This window comes from Pteropus alecto, unplaced genomic scaffold (genome assembly GCF_000325575.1).
Source record: "Pteropus alecto unplaced genomic scaffold, ASM32557v1 scaffold202, whole genome shotgun sequence".
Lineage (NCBI taxonomy): Eukaryota > Metazoa > Chordata > Mammalia > Chiroptera > Pteropodidae > Pteropus > Pteropus alecto.
Genome location: NW_006432451.1, coordinates 1,887,544 through 1,906,026, shown reverse-complemented (window position 1 = coordinate 1,906,026; position 18,483 = coordinate 1,887,544). Strand labels below are relative to the sequence as shown.

Sequence of the window (18,483 nt, the reverse complement as noted above, 5' to 3'; positions counted from 1 at the left end):
GAATCTTCGGCTAACAACTGTTCAAGCACGATGTTAACGTGTAGGAATGCTACATTTTCTAGGATTTGACATTTTCAGCGACTGAGAATTACTATATCTTGTAAATGGAAATACCACTACTAAAACAATGCTATAAATAGAGTGATGTCATTTGTTTCCAAAGACTGTGGATATACTAGAGCGATACGAAAATAAAAGCAAGATATTTTGTGGCAAACTTTGGGAGTAAGGTTAGGACTATAATCCATGAGTTATCTCAGGGTAAATGCTGCAGCCGTGAGCAGTGCCGGTGAACGTTCTCGGGGCAAATGGGAAATGGGTTAAGAAACTTGCTAGGCGATCCTAATTCATAGCCAAGGTTGAGAACTACTAGTCGATCAAACTTAGTCCTACATTCTCTTCATTTCAGACCTGAGACCTGGGATGCTTCTCAAGCCTTATAATGCTCATGCTTTTGGTTCTTGGTAATCTGTGTCATTATCTGGCTTGTAGGGGCAGACTTTTTCTAAAATGTTCAAGCAGGTTCTATTTTTCTCTAACAGATGACTCCAAACTGCCTCCCCCACCAACCCTGGAGCCCACTGGGCCTGCACCTTCCTTGTCTGAGCAAGAATCCCCTCCGGACCCCCCCACTCTGAAACCCATCAATGATAGCAAACCTCCAAGCCGATTCCTAAAGCCCAGAAAGGTAGAAGAAGATGAGCTCTTGGAAAAATCACCTCTGCAGCTAGGGAACGAGCCCTTGCAACACCTGCTCAGTGACAATGGCATCAATAGACTATCCCTCATGGCCCCCGATACCCCTGCCAGTGCCTCCCTCAGTGGTGTGGGCCGCCGCACCTCAGTCCTCTTCAAGAAGGCCAAGAATGGGGTTAAGCTGCAGAGGAGCCCAGATCGGGCGCTGGAGAATGGCGAGGACCATGGTGCAGTGGGCTCTCCCGCCTCTCCTGCCAGCATCGAGGATGAGCGGCACTCCCGGAAGCGGCCGAGGAGCAGGAGCGGTAGTGAGAGTGATGGGGAGAGATCCCCCCAGCAGGAGGAAGAAACAGGTGACCCCGCCTGTGACTTCTCTCGCTACTTCTCATCTGCTTTCCTGCTTTGCCTTGCCAGCCAGCACCCCTCCCCGCTGCCGCCCATCAGTTGCCTCCCTAATGGCCTCTGCAGATGCCAATAGTAGCATTGAAGGCTCCATAGCTCACAGTTGGGCCTGAGTAGTAGCCGGGGAAATAGGCTTCGAGCAAGTATTTTGAGAGGGCTAATTTGTGTCTGGGGATCTCTTGGGCCTTGAGGGAGATACAAAGCTGCATATGGTAAAATGGGTCCTATTTTCATTTTAGCTCATTCATCAGATAGTTTTGTCAGGCATTATTCTAGGTACTGGGGGTGGGGAGGAATCTCCTTTCTAGGGGAGATACATTAAAAGCAAATGAGTGAATTATATTTTGTATTAAAAGTTGAGAAAAATCCAGCAGGGAAGGGGTATAGGGGACCTCGGGGTGGTGTTAGGGTGGCCAGGGGAGGCCTTCTGAGGAGGTAACATTTGAGTAAAGATCTGAAGGAGGTGAAGGTGTGAGCTGTTTGGATAACTAGGGGAAGAATGTTCCAAAAAGACTAGTAAATGCATAGGCCCTGGAAGTGGGAACATGCCTGCATGTCTGAGGAACAGCGAGGGAACCAATGTGGCTGCAGCAGAGCGAGCCAGCGGGTAGTAGGAGATGAAGTCCCAGAAGTAGGAAATGGGGGCTTGGTCACTAAAGAATCCTTACTGCGTTTCCAGCACCAGCTGGTCACTGGGGGGTAATAGCTCAGACTCAGTTTCAGCTCTGGAAGAGTTAACTGTAGTGGAGGAGACTCGATGGTCTCCTGAAGAGCAGAGATGTCACAGTGCTGGACAGTATGTGATTATATGTCAGGTGACAGCACCAGTGGAGATGTTGGGAAGTCTTCATGAAGAGGCGCTACCTAAGCTGGTCCTGAGGGATAAGGGTGGGATACAAAGATGGGATAAAGGGTTTAGACCCAGGTGCATGGAAACAAGGACAGAGTCCCTATGAAGGATAGATTGGAGAGGGGCTTCCCGGAGCATCAGGAGCCAAGGCTGGATGAGCGAGGTGGGCCTGGATGTGCAGGCCCTCCATTGCCAGAGGAGTTGAGTTTTGGTGGCATATGAAGGCCAGCTTGCTTGATGGGGAGAGACCTGCTCTTGATTGTTGCTCCTCATGTCCCTCTCATGTCCTTTTATGTAGTGGCTTGGGGCTGTGTGGCCAGCACATGCTTTCTCTCTTCCTTCCTGACACTTTATTTCCAGCAATATCTTCCTTTCCCGTCTGGCCCAGACTTCCCTGCATTAGGGCAATAGGTTGGTATATTGAGGCAAGATCTTGAGGCCTGGAGTTAGGCAACCCTGAATTCAAATTGCATCTTTTTATCAGCCATGTATCAAATTAATTAACTAGAGCAAGTTAGAAAGGCTTGCTGAGCCTGTTTTCTTATTTCTAATATAGAGTTAATGCTACTTACTTTGCAGGGCTCTGAGGATTGGAAATAGTCTGTATAAGGCACTTGGCATATAGCAGTAGAAGGTAGCAGTTATGGTTGTTGCCATCCTCTCAGCTATATCAGGGACAGCCAGACAGCACCGAGAACACTGCACTAAATAGTCCTGCCATTGAGTGATAGGTCTGGACATCAGCCTCATCCAGCCCGAGCAGGCCCACTGCTTGGGCATACTGCTAGAATCTATTCCTCCTGCACAGTCCAGCTCCCTGACGCTCAGGAATACTTCTGAAAAATCTTCATTGACTCTCACAAAAACAGGTGTTGATCTTTTACAGATGAGGCACCTAAGGCACAGCTGGCTTTGGAGATTTAAATTGAGGTCACTATGTTAGAGGCAGAGCTAGCTCAGAGTCCAGATATCTTGGCTTAGACACCTACTCTTATGGGTGTGACTTTCCTCACAGTTTTCTGGCCAAGGTGTCTATAACTTAGAGGTCTTGACTCAGCTGTCAGACTTGTAGGACTCTGGATTGTGGTTAAGAATTAGGTAGTTAGAGAGGAGAGCTGAAGGCTTCATGGGAGATGAGACTTGTCCCTGGGATGAGCAGGTAGTCCTTATTTGTCTCTGAAGGGCTTCCTGCTATAAATAAACCTCTCATTCATACTTAATAGCATCCTCTATAAGTAAAAAGGTATTATCTTCACAAAAGGATGGGTCAAGGCTTAAGGAAGAAAAAGGACTTGTATTTCAGCACTCTAGAACCCAGAGAATTCTGACTTCCCTTCCCGGGAGGATTTGGTCTGCTTTAGTTCTGCTGAAAAGAACCTGCATCCTCAACTCTGACAAACCCTGCTAATATCTCCGGGTGTGGTCGACACAGCCTTTATCCTGCCCCAACCTCCCCTGACACCATCTCAAAAGAATGAAGCTAGCGTTGCCAGCTGTGTGATGGATAGGGTGTGTGAGTGTTTATCTGAAGAGGCCAGGCGGGTGGGCTCCCCAAGAGGCAGAGGAGACTCCCTGATAATCGAGGCTTGAAATGAGAAGCAGATATAGGGACTTATGAGCCAGCTGGAGTTGGGAAGTCTTGATGTTTCCCTTTGTAGCTAAATGACAATAGCCCAAGTAAGCTACGTGTTATATTTTCCTTAAAGTATAACTTGAATATGGGAAGAGAAATGCAGTGTCTGCTCATTGCCCTAGCTGACATTTTCCTCAAACTTTTCTCAGATTCTACTGCCCAAGACCCATTTTCCACAGGGGAAGGCACAGCCATTCTTTCCACCTCTCCTCACTGAGCCCTCCCTGGGTGGCTCACACACTGCAGCACGTGTCAAAGGAAAGGGTTTTCTGCACTCAGGCTCATTCACTCTGTGTGTCCTTGGCAGGCGTGACCAACGGCTTTGGAAAACACACTGAAAGCGGGTCTGACTCGGAATGTAGTTTGGGTCTCAGTGGTGGACTGGCATTTGAAGCTTGCAGGTAAGAACACTTGACCCCAAAGCTTTGTTGGCAGCTTCACCACCTCCTTGTATTCTCTGATTGAACCTCTTTCTTATCTCAGATTTTTTTTTCCTCCACCACTGCTATTTCCTGAGGCCTCTGGTCTGTAACTCTGGTAGCTCCTAGGAAACAGCATGACCCTTGACTCCAGGCCTGATATGACTCGAAGGGGAGGAGTGGCACTGATGCTTTACAGGGTTTGTGGAGCTGAGTTTGGCCTTAGAGGGTGGGGACAGCCAAATCTCTGTTGCCCAGTGAGGTTAACAATTGAGCTAGTCCCCTACTCACCCCCGACCCACTCAGAAAACTCAGCTTTTTACAGACATGTTTTCATCCTTTGTCTTTTGGGGCATCATAGTAATAGCCTCTTTAGAGGTGTGGTATGGGAATAAGAAATGAGCTGATAGGAAATCGAGAATTGCCTTTTGTTAGACAAAGTCCCCAGTTTTTCCACCATCTTTGAGCTGAGAAGGGACAGGTTTCTTTTCCCATTCTTTTACCTGAAGGAAGGATTTCTGAGACAGAATCTTAAAGTTTCTTCCAAGTCCAAGAATTTATTGAATCCCTGCTCTGTATTGTGTGCTCTGTAAGACACTAAGGAATGTGGGACTCTTGGAAATGAGACTGTCAGTGCCACAAAGGAAAAACAACTTGTCTTCAAGGCTGACCTCATGGTCCCTCCACATACCTGCCAAATGGATCCTGGATTCTGAGTAGGGGAGAAAAGGTCCCAGGGTAGTACCAAAAGATGATGTGTCTGTGTTTGAAGCACCTCCAAGCCATATTGGGTGTGTGTTCTGTTAGGTGCTCACTCCGTCCTGGCTGCTGGGCTCCTGGTGGGCCATGGGAGGCGCCCAACTATCCGTTGGGCCTACACTGGTCCCACATTGCAGCAAGGCCCAGCTTTTGATGGTTACTTTGAGTTTTTTCTCCCCAACCAGTCTCAAAATTGCCCTAGCTTACTCCCTCCATGTTGCAGACTCAAGAGATATAGGGAGAGTAGATGGGAAAGAACACAGTTACCAGGCATAGAGAGGAAGCAGAGATTTCAGAATCTTGTTAAAATGCTTCTTGTCTGGTCCTGGGTTGGAGTTCCTGACTCCCTTCAGTGAAATGGTGCCTGGAAACCCAGTTCATTAGGAGTGGATAGGATTGGGGTTACCAGGCTGTCCCCTCCGAGACCTTGACTAAAGGTCGAAGGTGTGTTGGGCTCTTTCTTCTGTGAAGGGTGCTCTTCCCCGCTGGGAGCTACAAGAAGCAAGCCAGGTCAGGCTTTAGTTAGCCTGCTGTTTCAGGCTGTTTGTTTGCCTTTGTGCAAGACTCCAGTCCAGAGCCACTGATTGCCCTTGGAAAAAAAATGCCTTTGGAAGGCATTTCTTCTTTAGCTCAGTGGCTCTCAGTGGCATTTCAAGGTTTAAAACAGGAGATTCAGGGGCTCTAATCGTAGGGATTTTTTTCTTTTTCTGTTTTTTTTTCCTACACTGGTGATAAGTACATAAAGGAAGATCTTACTAATTCAACTAAAATCATATAATCTCAGAATTAGAACTTTGAAAAAACTTCTGATCACTAATCCCACCCCTCTCCCCCACCTTGGTTTATCTGTTCTGCTGATTTTCTGAGCAGGTTAGGGTTTTACTGTTTTTCTGCGGGTCACTCATTTAGTTATTAATTGAGCACCTACCATGAGCCAGGCACTGTTCTAAGCACTGATAGGGTGTCTGTTCTCATGGAGCTTACTTTCTGTAGGGGAGAGAAGAATATTAAATCAGTAAATCAAATAATTATAGATTGGGTTACCTGCTTAGGCCTCGGTAACTTGGAGAGATGGCTGAAATGCAGGCCATGATCAAGTAACTTGTGCTTTTTTTCTATGAAACAGGAACACACAGACCTAGTTTTGGTGTTGCATCCTATTTTTATTGAGCTCATCTTTCGCAGACTTCATCATTTGGTAGTTTAACATTAGTAGTTTGTAGTATTTAAAGTGAGACGTTGAAACTAATTGCTCTTCATATATTATTTACTATAGAACTGCCACTTATTGAGTGCTTGGTATGTGTATTAATCTATTAAATCCTCACAGCAACACATGGGAGACACAAGCCTCAGAGGTTAAATAACTTGCTCAAGGTCACGGAACTACTGAATAGAAGAGCCAAGTTCTGAACCCCGGTAGTCTGGCTCCGCAGTTTAATCTCTTAACCCTCTTCTGTTGTATTTGAAGGTGTCTTCCCAGATCTGTGATATGATCTTAGAGAGGCTTTCCTAATAAAACTACTAATACCTTACATTTTTATAAGGCCTTAGGGTCTCTATGCCCAGTGACAGATTTTTGAAGGATAAGTGAGAACTGAGTCCTAAATGTGAACTGGGTGTTGTGTTTACCCAAATGGGTCCTAATTTTGACTAGCAGGAAGAAAGCTCTCAACATACTAGTTACTGATTCATTGAGTTTTGGTTGTGCAGGTGCTCTGTGTAAGACCATGATAAAGTCAGTTATGATCAATAAAACAGGAGAGCCCTACTCTCCAACCAGTCCTAACCCTGGCTTCCTCTTATCCCACCAGAGGTTTCTTAAACATTTCTACTCCTCTGCAGATTGTTGACCTGTATTTAAGCATTTCTTTTGTAGTTGAAAAAATGATATAGCGCTAATGTTTTTTGAAGTTTAGATGTAAAGAAAGCCCTGGCCACACCGTTCTTGCCTAGAGGCTCCCAACTGTGGTTGTGTTAGAATTGTATTGGGAGCTATTTAAAAGATGCTGACGCCTGAGTGGGTTCCAGTTATATCACTACTCTCGTATTACTATTCTCATTTTTGCTTATTACCTTCTAGTCTTTATCTAACATATTCTTTTACCTCCTTGCAGTAGCCCTGTAAAAAGATCCGTTTCTAAGAAAAACTTCACACAAAGTAGAAATGAGAAGTGGATTTTTTTTTTAATTTAAAAATGTCTTTTCTAATTAAAGAATTAAGACATGTTCTTTATAGAAAATTTGAGAAAGAGGCAAATTTTTGTACCTCTAAAAAAATAAATTGCTTTCGAAAGAACAAGCAATGTGAACCATAGAGCAAAGAATTCTGGCCCCTCTTCATGGCCCTGCTGTTTAACTCTGAAAGGATTGACATGCCTGGGGTGACCTTTCCTCTGGATGAAGTTCAAGGTCCCCAAGCAGGGGAACAGACATCTCTTTCCAGGTTGAGTCTTTCCACCTGGATGAAATGTTTCCTCAAAGCCTGTGAGAACTTTCTGGTCTGAAGTATGTTATGGTTTAGTGTGAGTTTTTAGGGGAAAGTGAGAAACCATTCTCTTTGAAGGGTTTTTGTAGCCATGGAAGAACAATAGTAGGGGTGTTAGTCATTGCAATTTCTCATTTCTCCCTCTCTCCCTCCCTGTTTTGTATGCAGTGGTCTCATGCCCCCCAAACGCAGCCGTGGGAAGCCAGCCCTGTCTCGAGTGCCCTTCCTGGAAGGTGTGAATGGAGACTCTGACTATAGTGGCTCAGGTGAGGAGCAGTGTATAGGTGGATGGGGGTGGGGAGGTGGGCCTTCCAAAGAACCAGCTCTGTGGGCTACAGCCAGACCCTAACCTCTTCCAAATCCTCGGGCACTGGGCAAGGAGATAGTCCTCCTTCCCAGGTCATTCACACTTTTTTTTTTTTTAATTCATCTTAAATTTGAATTGGTAATACATGCCCATGGTAACAAAAATCAGAAAGCTACAAAAGCATGCATAATGAAAAGTCAGCACTCTCTTCCCTAGAACAACCACTGTTAGCAGTTTTGGTGGCTTTCCAGTTGTAATACATACATATACAAGCTAAAACTTGTGTGTATATATAAGAGAGTAACTAGAGAAACCTAGTATACACATGTTTCTCTAAACCATGCCTTTTTGTTCTGTTAATAATATATCGAGAGCCTTCTGTGCTTTTTGTCGTCTGCCTAATTGGTGTCCCATTATACCGAGGTGCCATTTACTTTGCCAGCCCTCTACAGATGGACATTTAGATTGTTTTTACGTATTTGTTACAGTCAGTGTTGCAGTGAGCAACCTTGTACATAGATCATTTTGTATCCGTGGGGAGTATATCTATAGAATTGGAGTCACCTTATTGAAGGAAGGAAGTGTGCATTTGTAATCCCTGTAGATATTGCCAGTCTACCCTCATTGGAGTCGTCATTGATAGCCTATATCACTGAATCTCACACATAACCCTGTAATTTCATGTGATCCAGTGCCTTCAGCCTTCCCCTCATGAGACATTCTTCTCCAGCTGGTCCAAACATGGAATATATGGGTCTTGTTTCCTTAGATCAAGGGAATAAAGGGCAGAGCAGGGCCAAAGGAGGGGGCCGGGTGGTGGTCAGGTGGAGCAGGCATAGAACAGGCTGTTTTCTGAATATACTGTCCAGCCTTCCCTTGGCAGGTGTGCACTCTCTGGATGCCCTGTCTTTGAAGCTTTCATCTAACACACAGGCTTCAGGGTTTCTCTTCCGCTCTTTCCTTTCCCAACTGCTTTATCTTCCCTTAGTATCAGTTTTTTTCTTGTATGTGTATTGAAAAATGCATGCCTGTGTGTTTCACTGCGGTCTGACTGTCAGCGCCCAGGAGGCAAGGCTCGTGTCTAGATGCATTTGTATAACATCTAACATAAAACTGGGAGGGTACTGGCACATACCTTGTGCTTCTAGTGGTGACATTTTATTCTTATTTTAAACACCACATACTTATTGAAATGATGCCAAAGGAAATTGACCTCCCACTGTTCCATCCCCTTAACATAATTGTCCTCATTTCTCTGTTGCTTTGTTTATTTTAGGTACTTTTTTTTTTAACAAAATGATAATCTAAAACACGTGCTCTTCTGTATTATTTCTTCAGTGTTATCATACTTTTTTCATATTGACATAGTCTTTATATATCTTATATTATTAGAACAATGTACCTTTCACTCAGTGACTTAAAATTTACTTAACCATTCTATTGTTAGACATTTGGTTATTTTCAACTTTAACATAATACATAATACGTATACGTTATACATAATGTTCAAAAAATATGTCCTTTTATTTGTTTTTAAAGTTATTTCTTAGACTAAGTTCCCAGGAAAGGAATTTACTGGAGCAGATGGTTCATACATTTTTTTTTTGTTTTATGGCTCTTGAGACATACCACCAAATTACATTCTGAAAGTTGCCTGAGCAGTATGCGATTGCACCAGTTTCCCTGCAGCCTGCCTTTTCAGTATTGGATTTTATCTATTTGTTGTTATTGCTATTGACTCAATAGGTAGAAAATAATGCCTCATGATTAGCAGTAGGTTTTTTAAAAATTGTAAATGATGGTGGTACTATTTCCTTAGAACATAGTTTTCACTCTGAGATTTGGGGCTTTTTCCTTGGTTGATTGAGTGGTCATCTCCCTGTTCCCAGTTTACACATGTGGGAGAGGATAGGTGGTTCTTCTTTTCAGAAGCATTTGTGGAACACCTATGCAGGTGTGCTAGTACACTGGGTACAGAACAAAGGATGCTAAAGAGACCTAGTGCCCGCTCTAGGCTGGACACCAGTATAAGGTTTTGACAAAAGCAGGTATGTGAAGGACCTGCAGACCTGCTTGGTTTTGCTGAGTGCTGTGCATCCACGTGACCTGGATGGCCAGGTGTGACCCTGTCAGAAAAGAACTCACTTAACAATAGGTTTTACTAGGATGTCTGTCCCAGGCATCTTTTTCTATGAAGCGTCTGTCATGAGGACTCCCCACTTGGGGAGGCCCAGAGAGCAGTCCGTGGCTCTGCTCAAGCTGGGTTATGGTCCTTTTCCCTGGGGCCCTGGTGATGAAGCAGTTAGATTTTTCCAAGGAACACTATCCTAGGATTCTAGTCCAGAAGTCAGCAAACTATAGCCTATTGCCTGTTTTTGTAGGGCTCACGAGCTAAGAATGGTTTTTACATTTTCAGATGATTGAAAAAAAATCAAAAGAATGTTTTGTAACATATGGAAATTATAAGAAATTCAAATTTTAGTGTCCAAAAGCAAAGTTTTATTGGGACACAGCTATACTCATTAATTTACAGATTATCTATGGCTACTTTTCTGCTGCAAAGCAGAGTTGAATAATTGCAACAGAGACTTAACTGAAACTTAAAATGTTTACTCTTTGGCCCTTTACAGGAAAAGTTTGCCAACCTCTAATCTAGTTTAAGGACTGCTAAGGAAGGGGCAGAGAAGAGGAAGGGTGGAGGGGATGTTGCCTACTCATTTTGGGGTTGCCCCAGTCAAATGGAGGCTACAGGCAGGCCTCCTGGGCACCATTCCAAGTCCCCTTCGGGCACTGTCTCCTCCCCTCCCCTACCCCCAGGCAGAAGCCTCCTGATGCCCTTTGAAGACCGTGGAGACCTGGAGCCCCTGGAGCTGGTGTGGGCCAAGTGCCGAGGCTATCCCTCCTACCCTGCCTTGGTGAGTCTGCCCCAGATGCCACCCTCCTCCCTCCCCTGAGCGGTTCTGGCCCCTGCCTTGCCTTGGGGGCTTATCTGATTGGATCAAGCCAGCAGAGTGTGGTGGGAGTCAGAGTGCCTTTAGCTGCAGAAGGGAGGGAGGTTGTGCCCCAGCCTCAGGTGGGTCAGACCAGCAAGGATCCCAGCTTGGGGAGACAGAGACTAGGGCTCTTAGGGATTTATTTATTTGCTAATACATAAGAGTAATATGTGCTTATTGTAGAGAATTTTAAAAGCTGCTAATCATACTTAGATGTTTTATTAAACATCTGTCATGCTAAGGTTTTTTAATACTGAGGAGAGTATGGTTATTTTCATTTCGTAGGGAAAAAAACCTGAGGATCTATTTTTTACCCATGGTCATCTAGCTATTAAGTGGCAAGGTTGCAGTTTGAGCCCAGGGCTTAAAATGTGTGATGCCTGTGTTCTGAGCCACAGAGTTCAAAATCATCCACAGTCCTGTCTATTCAGACGGAAATGACCTCTTCGTGTATATATACACAACCTTTTTTTATTTTGTTTGATTAATGCATAAATATGCATATATAAGAGACTATACTCCATTTAGCCTTCCTTTCACTTAACAACATATAAACATGCATGCTTATGTCATTAAACATTCTTCATCAACATCACTTTATTGACTGCATTATCTTTAGTTATATGCATGTATTTACCTTATTTTAACTATTCCCTAGCTGGTCATTTAAATTGTTTAGAAATTTTCATATGATAAACAGCTAACAATAAACATCACTGTAGCTTTGCCTTTGTGCGCATCCATGATTATGTCTTTACAGGGAATTCTTAGGAGTGCCTTCTTAGGGCAAAGTCTTTGCAAAATTCTGATACATATTGTCAAGTTGCCCTTTTGAAAGTTAGTTCTGGTTTATACTCCCACCAGCAGTAGTTAAAATTTACATTTTTTCCATAGTAGAAGTAAGCTAAAAATTCCATTCTTACCACCTTGAATGTTATTTCTTAGAACTCTTTCTGTATTGGGAAGGTAATGTCCATCTGGCTCTGAAAGATACCGATTCTAATCTTTGGGGCATGTCAGAATCATTTGGGGGAATTTTTTTAAACAGTGCAGATACTGAGGCTCAGAACTACCAAAATAGACTGTCTGAGGCCAGACCAACCCATGAATATTTTTTAAAAAGCTTCCCAGATGATCTTTAGTCATGTTTGAGAACCACCCCACCAACTTCATTTGTGCACACAGAGCTCTGGGCTTCTCCCAGCTTATTCATGTCTGGGGCTCTTTCCTGTCTAACAGCTTCTTATGGTAAAGAGGGCAAGAACTCTGATCCTTTTTGGACAGGTGAGGAAACTGTAGCTCCAAAAGGTTATACAACTTGCTGGAGCCATATCGGAGCCAATGTTGCCTGCCTCACTTCTTCCTTAGCAGTGGCAAGTGCAGGAATCCACACTGACAGCTGCAGAGGATGTTTTGGCCTGGGGCTGTCCATACAAGGTTCTGAGCCCTGAGCCCTGCTGTCCCTGAGACTCCCAGCTTAGTAGTTGAAAAAGTGATTAAGGCTGGGCAGGTTTTGGTTTTGGTTTTTTTAAATCTTACACAAATGCAAAATTCATCTAAAACTAGTCTCCTCTTTTTTTTTTTTTTTTTAAATTATTTTCTTATACATTTTCTTTCGTGATTAAAGAAATTCAACTCCCACCTGAAAACCTAATCACCTGAACACAACCTGTGTTTTTATTTTGGTTTATGCTCTCCCATTTGTTTTCCTGTGCTTACTTAAATATGTACAGTTGAACCTTGAATAACACAGGTTTGCACTGCACGGGCCCACTTGTTTGCAGATTTTTTTCAATAAATACATACTTGGCTCTCCATATCCTCGGGTTTCACATCTGCGGATACGGAGGACCAACTGTATGCATTCTTCTGCGTCATTTTTTATAAGCACCTTGAGCATCCACAGATTTTGGTAAACCACAGGGGTCTTGGAACTAATCACTTGGGGATACTAAGGGATGACTGTAGTTAAGTTTTGAGGGGGTCAAAAGTTAGTTATACACAGATTTTCAACTGCACATAGAGTCGGTCCTCCTAATCACCATGTGTAAGAGTCAACTATGCTTGCATCCGTAGTGAATATATGGTTTTTAAATTTGTGGGGGGAGTTTCTTGTTTTTTTAAGAAAATCGCTTTTGTTTTTTCTATAAAAGTAACATATCTACATTATAATAGTTTTGGAAAAGTAGAGAAAAGCAGCACAAATGTCTACCATTCTAATATGTCGACTGTAAGCATTTTGTATCATTCCTTCTCTTTACTCTTTATAATGTTATAGCTGTAACAGTGTATGTACACATTTATTATATGTTGAAAGTTTATCATGTGATTTATTTTTATGTTGTTTTACATCTGTATAACATTTGCATGAATGTACCATTATTTATTATTTGGGACACATCATTATCTTCTTTAAGAAGGGAGAAGAGCTCTCTTTAAGTGGCAGACTTACCCACCTTGGGGGAAATTTTTCACTGTCTTCCCCATTTTCCAAGGCATGAACCAGTGTGACTTAGTCAAGAGGAAAGATGTCTTGTTCGGTAATCGAGGAAGCTCAGGAGGGCTTATATGGTGGTTTCACTAGTACCTTTGGCGTCAGTCCTAGGAGAGACAGGCCAGGAGATAGAGTTTTAACCACATCTCACAGCAGGGCAGGCGTGGTTCTTCCTTAGAGTAAACTCTTAACCAGAGCATCTGCTTTCAGCTGTTTGTCTGGAGAAGGATGTTGGGAGGCTGGCAGACACCCAAAGGTAAATAATAGAGTAGTTTATTAAGAGAAGCCCCTTGGGACAGGTTACAGAAATGAAGATTGCTCCATCTCTGGAGAAAGCTGGTTCCTCAGTAAGTTTTCAAGTCTCCCTGGCCTTAGCACATAGAGATTGTCAGCCAGCTGCTCTGGAAGAGGAGCTGTGTAGGAGACAGTGGGCAGCAGAGGCCCAAACCATGTTCAAGTGCCTGGTTTTAGTCCCAGCCATGGCTTCAGCCAGCTACATCCTCTTTCTGTGCTTGGTGTTTTTCTTTGTCAGCTAATACGTATCAGAAGACTTCTCAGCATCAGCAAGAGGATGAAATAAGATGGTGATGTGTGAATAATTAGGAGCTTTGGTAACTTTGTACGTGCTCCATAGAGGTGGAGAATTGTTGTTTTGTTGATGTGTTAATGTGTGATCAGGCATTTTGCTGAGCCCTTGCCCTTGTGGAACATACAACCTCAAGGATTCATTCTTCTAGTGGCCCTTATTTCCAGCCACATCATTCTCCCCTCTCCAGCAACCCTGCTAGCTCAGTCTTCTACCTTCTCTCTGATCTTACCGTGAAAGTGTGATAAATGTATCTGATCCAAGCACCAGGAAGGATTATAGTAAGACATGAAGGCAGTGGGTAACCAGAGGCTCTGTTAGATTAGAACTGGAAGAAGGATGGGCCCTCCTGCTGATGCAGAACCTTCTTCATGGTATCTGGGAAGGACCTTGAGCGTTTAAAGTGGATTGCAAAAGTTCTAAGGGGAAATCGACAGGAAAACAATGGTCTCCACTCCTCTCCTCTAAGGGACATTGAGAGAAAAGAGTTTGCCTGTCTGACCTGGACATCAGAGACACCCCACTCAATTTTAACTCCCCCATGCTGGTTTCCCATGACTTCTGTTTCAGCTCTGGGCCCTGACATTTCGAGGAGCATGCTCCCTCATCTAAAGAACTGGGCCAGAGGATTAGGACAGTGAGCTAGGGAAACAGTACAGATTTCCATTTTGGGGTATTGAGGGTCATGGAAGAGGTCAGCCTCTTCACCACTTGGTTGTGAATCTAGCCAAGCCCCTGCATAGCTTTGGTGCGGGTATTTAGTGGTTAGTCCTGGGGCAGGGTGCCCTGCTCACCTTGTCCACTCCCAGCTGAGTGCCATCTCCTTTTTACCTCCAGATCATCGATCCCAAGATGCCCCGGGAGGGCCTCCTTCACAATGGCGTCCCCATTCCTGTCCCCCCGCTGGATGTGCTGAAGTTGGGAGAGCAGAAACAGGCCGAGGCTGGAGAGAAGCTCTTCCTTGTCCTCTTTTTTGACAACAAGCGCACCTGGTAAGTGGGCACTGCAGCTGGGGATGGTGCACCAGGGTGCAGGCTGAGGGGCACAACCAGGAAGCTGTTTAAATGCTGACATGCTGGAGAGATACACAGAGGAACTTTGGACTCACCCTGCCTCCACCCAGCTGAAGGTGGGGTATTACCTGTCAGCAGCTAGCCTGCACTTGCCATATTAATAGTAAGTTAATGTTACTAACAACACTGATTAATAGTGTTAATAGTAACTGAGATCACATTCCCTGGGAAATACTAAGATGGAAATTGATTCAGGAGGCCTACAGAGGAGAGGTGTGAGATTGAGGGATGCAGCACTGGGCAGAAGGAAAAATGAACTGCAATGCACTTGCTACAGAGGCCTCAGCTGACCTGTGGGGAGCTCTGCAGCTGAGTGGATTGTTAGCAGTGTCAGAAATTGGGGCTGTGCTTTTGCACCTCCACATCAACTAGTCATTGAATGCTGGCTGCCCCCAAGGAGGGGGATGACCTAGGGCCAGGCAGCTCCCTAGGTTATCCGCCTCCTTGGTGATTCTGGAGAGAACTCAGCTGAGAGCCTGACAGCTGCCGGTATATCCAGTGGCTACAGGAATGCATGTCTTGGTCCTGGGGCCAGGGTTCTGGGCAGTGCAGGGTCCACTACAAGGGGCTTGCTTGTTTGTTTATGAGGACCTTAAGGTTTCTCTCAGCACCAGCAGGGGAGTTCTTTCACCTCTGCTTCTATAGAACAAGGAGGTAGGACTAGCTAGTAAAAATGATAATAATAATGGGTAGTAATAGCTACCAGTTATTGTTTACTCTGTATTCTTCTGTAAATTACTTTACATATATGATCTCATTTAATTATTCATTGATTCCCTCCCAATCCATTTTGCAGATGAGGAAGCTGAGCCTCAGAACTGGGGTACAAACCAAGATTTGGCTCCAAAGGCTCGGTTCTTAGCCACATGTTAGATTCACCTGCAGGCCCCACCAGGGATCAGTTTATTGATGCCTGGCATCAGCCCCACTTCCTAGCCATAGCTCCCTGGTTCTCCAAGGCAGGGCAAGGCTCAGAGCCCTGCGATGGCTCAGCCAATCCCAGAGGGCAACACATGGCTCTCTCTTGGCTCCTGGGCCCTGACAACGCCCTAAGCAGAGTGACCACCTTGGGGCCCCAGGGAAGGGCCTGACTACAGAATAGGTCCATTGGTGGCCTTCTCTCTAGGGTGTCCCAGCTTGCCTCCCTCCGCCTGTCCCTTCCTCTTGGCTTTGCTGATCCTGTGCAAGTGGGCCCTGAGGACCATCCTCATGGGACTGACCCACCACGGCCTAGGCCCCTTACTGTGTTTGTATTTTAGGCAGTGGCTTCCGAGGGACAAAGTCTTGCCCCTGGGTGTAGAAGACACCGTGGACAAGCTCAAGATGCTGGAAGGTCGCAAGACCAGCATCCGCAAGTCAGTGCAGGTGGCCTACGACCGCGCAATGATCCACCTGAGCCGTGTCCGGGGGCCCCACTCCTTTGTCACCTCCAGCTACTTGTAAGGGTGGGGCCTGGCCTGTGTCTGTCTGCCCTGCCTCCATCCCAAGGGACACAGAGAAGCATCTCCCTACCCCAGCCACACATGGCCTGCAGCTTCCCCCTTTTATAGCAGGCCAAGGACTGGGCTGTGTCCTTTCCAAGGGCAGGGCCCCAATTTTGATGAACTTCATGGTTCCACTGGTGGGCCTGCTTTGTGCCAAAAACTCCCACCTGAGCTCCCTCAGGGCCTAGTCCACTGAATAACCAGTTAGAAGTAGAAACAGCTGTGAGGCCCAGCTGAGGAGATGGACCTGGCCCCAGAAGGCGAGGAGTCCTGGGCTCTTTCTCAAGGGTGTGCCTGACCCTTTCTACCCCACTCCCAACTAACTACACCTCAGGGCGAGTGAGGCTCTGACATTGACCCCAGGGTGCTTGTGGATACACTCGGGTCCTGCGGGGAATCTCAGTGAGCTCACCCTCTCTCCGCCTCCATCACCCTTTCTCACACCTCTTCCCTGTCCCATTTTCTGCACCTCTTCCCAGTCTTTTTCCCATGTTCCTTTCCTTACTTTCTCTTGTGCCAAACTGACAGAAACCATCACCAAATTGGTTTTTTTGTTCTTATGTCTCATTCCCTTTGAGGCCAGCTGCTATGCTAGGTAGGTGCCTTCGCATGGCTCGTCAGGGCCCAGAACAGAGGCCAGCCTACCACTCGGGTGACCCCTCCACCAGCACACACCTCCTGTCCTCCTGCCCTTCCCTCACCCACTGACCTTCATATCTAAAGCCAGGCTGTGAGAGCTTGCCCCTTGGATTGAGGTGGGGCCCCTCCTGCCCTCTCCCTATCTTGCCAAGGGGTGGGCTGAGGCTAGGTGGGTTCCTGTCAGCAGAGCAGGCTGAATGTATTGTCCATCTGTCCAATTGGATGTCAAGGGTTGTTGGGTGGAGCTGGGTCTGCCCCTTTATCCTTCCTCTCCTCTTCTCATGGGTTTTTCCTTTCCTGCAACTGCAGCCTGTAGCCTCCCTCTCCACCATCATGAGTGGCATGGTTCCTGCAGTCCAGCATCTTCCTATCCTGTGCTCTGCCTGCCCAGCCTCTGCTGCTCCCACTTCTGAACTCCAGGGAACTCAACACTTTTATTTCAGACCCTCTGTCCTCTTCCTTTTCTTTCAATCCCCTCCCCACCATCACCTTCTAAAAACAGAAGGAAAAAAACTGTGAAACAGGGAATGCTGACTGACAAACCACCACAACTTTAAGAGGCTTCGATGTCTGTTCTCTGGGTGTTTCTTTTTACTTCTTAAGCACCAAAGTCGCAGGGCCAGGTTGCAGGCCACTGATTGCCATGTTGATTTTTAACCTGACGTTCTTTCTAATTGTTTTAAAATTTTCATAGGGGAGTTTTGGACAAAACAAGTCACTGGGGAGATCACTGCCATTTTTACACACACAAATTTTTAAAATAAATAACCAACCACCACAACTTCTTATACATTTGGGACAAGAGCCAGAGTTTTAAAGGGAACCAACAAAACTCTCTATAATATAAAAGATGGGGTTTTGGATTTTGTACAATACTAAAAATACAACAACAGCATATGGCTAGGGAAGGACATGGTGTATATAATTGTAAAATATTGTTCTAAATTATTCAGGCCTATAGTTTCCATTACTGGAGTCCTCCTCCATTGTGTGGCTGAGTATTTTAAATGCGCACAGTGTGGTTTATTTAAAGGAGCCAACGCATCCCCCTCTCCCCAGGTAGTCGGTCAGCTGTGGACTCTGTGACCTTTGTCTCAACCTGTGTTGTAAAATCTCGGGGCTTTCTCTATTTCTCTTTCTGTGTCTTTCTCTTCCTTCCCCCTAACACTTTCTCTTTCTTAGTTTCTCTCTTTTTTTCCCCCCTCAATCTCTTTGAATCTTTCAGTTTCTGAGTCTCATTTTTAAAACTACTCTTTTAGAATGGGAAACGGCTCAGATCCTGCTGTGGCATGGGGCCTACGTGTCTCAGTCGCGTCTGCTGTGAAGCACACGATGCTCTATTTATTGTAGAAAGTGACTTTATTTGCTTTCTAGAATTGTTTATAACAGATGGTATAAGAGAGGTAATAAACAGAGAAAAATCTATGCTTGTAAAGAATACAAAAGTTAATTTTACCTACTATAATATGACTGTCTGAAACTTATTTTCTCTCTGAGAAATAAATGTTCTAATGGGCAGCAGTTGCTGAGCTGTGTTTGGTGTTATCGGTGGGAATAATTCCTAATTCCTACAGCCCACCCCCTCCTCAAAAGGCCAGGGGCCATTAAGAAGGGGGTCATCTTGCTATTGTAGGCTCCCAGCTGAAGAGGTGTCTGTCTG

General features: G+C 45.1%; 1 protein-coding gene across 1 annotated transcript in view; it reads left to right on the top strand.

The window, feature by feature from the left end:
- The window catches only part of BRPF3 (bromodomain and PHD finger containing 3), a 39,187-nt gene extending 20,840 nt beyond the window's left edge, over positions 1-18,347 (top strand). Inside the window, exons 8-13 of the mRNA XM_006907429.3 lie at positions 543-1,049; positions 3,889-3,982; positions 7,416-7,513; positions 10,372-10,469; positions 14,465-14,619; positions 15,960-18,347. Coding sequence (XP_006907491.1) covers positions 543-1,049; positions 3,889-3,982; positions 7,416-7,513; positions 10,372-10,469; positions 14,465-14,619; positions 15,960-16,143 — 1,136 coding nt within the window. The 3' untranslated portion in view covers positions 16,144-18,347. The remainder of the gene's footprint in view (positions 1-542; positions 1,050-3,888; positions 3,983-7,415; positions 7,514-10,371; positions 10,470-14,464; positions 14,620-15,959) is intronic.
- The last annotated feature ends 136 nt before the right edge of the window (positions 18,348-18,483 follow it).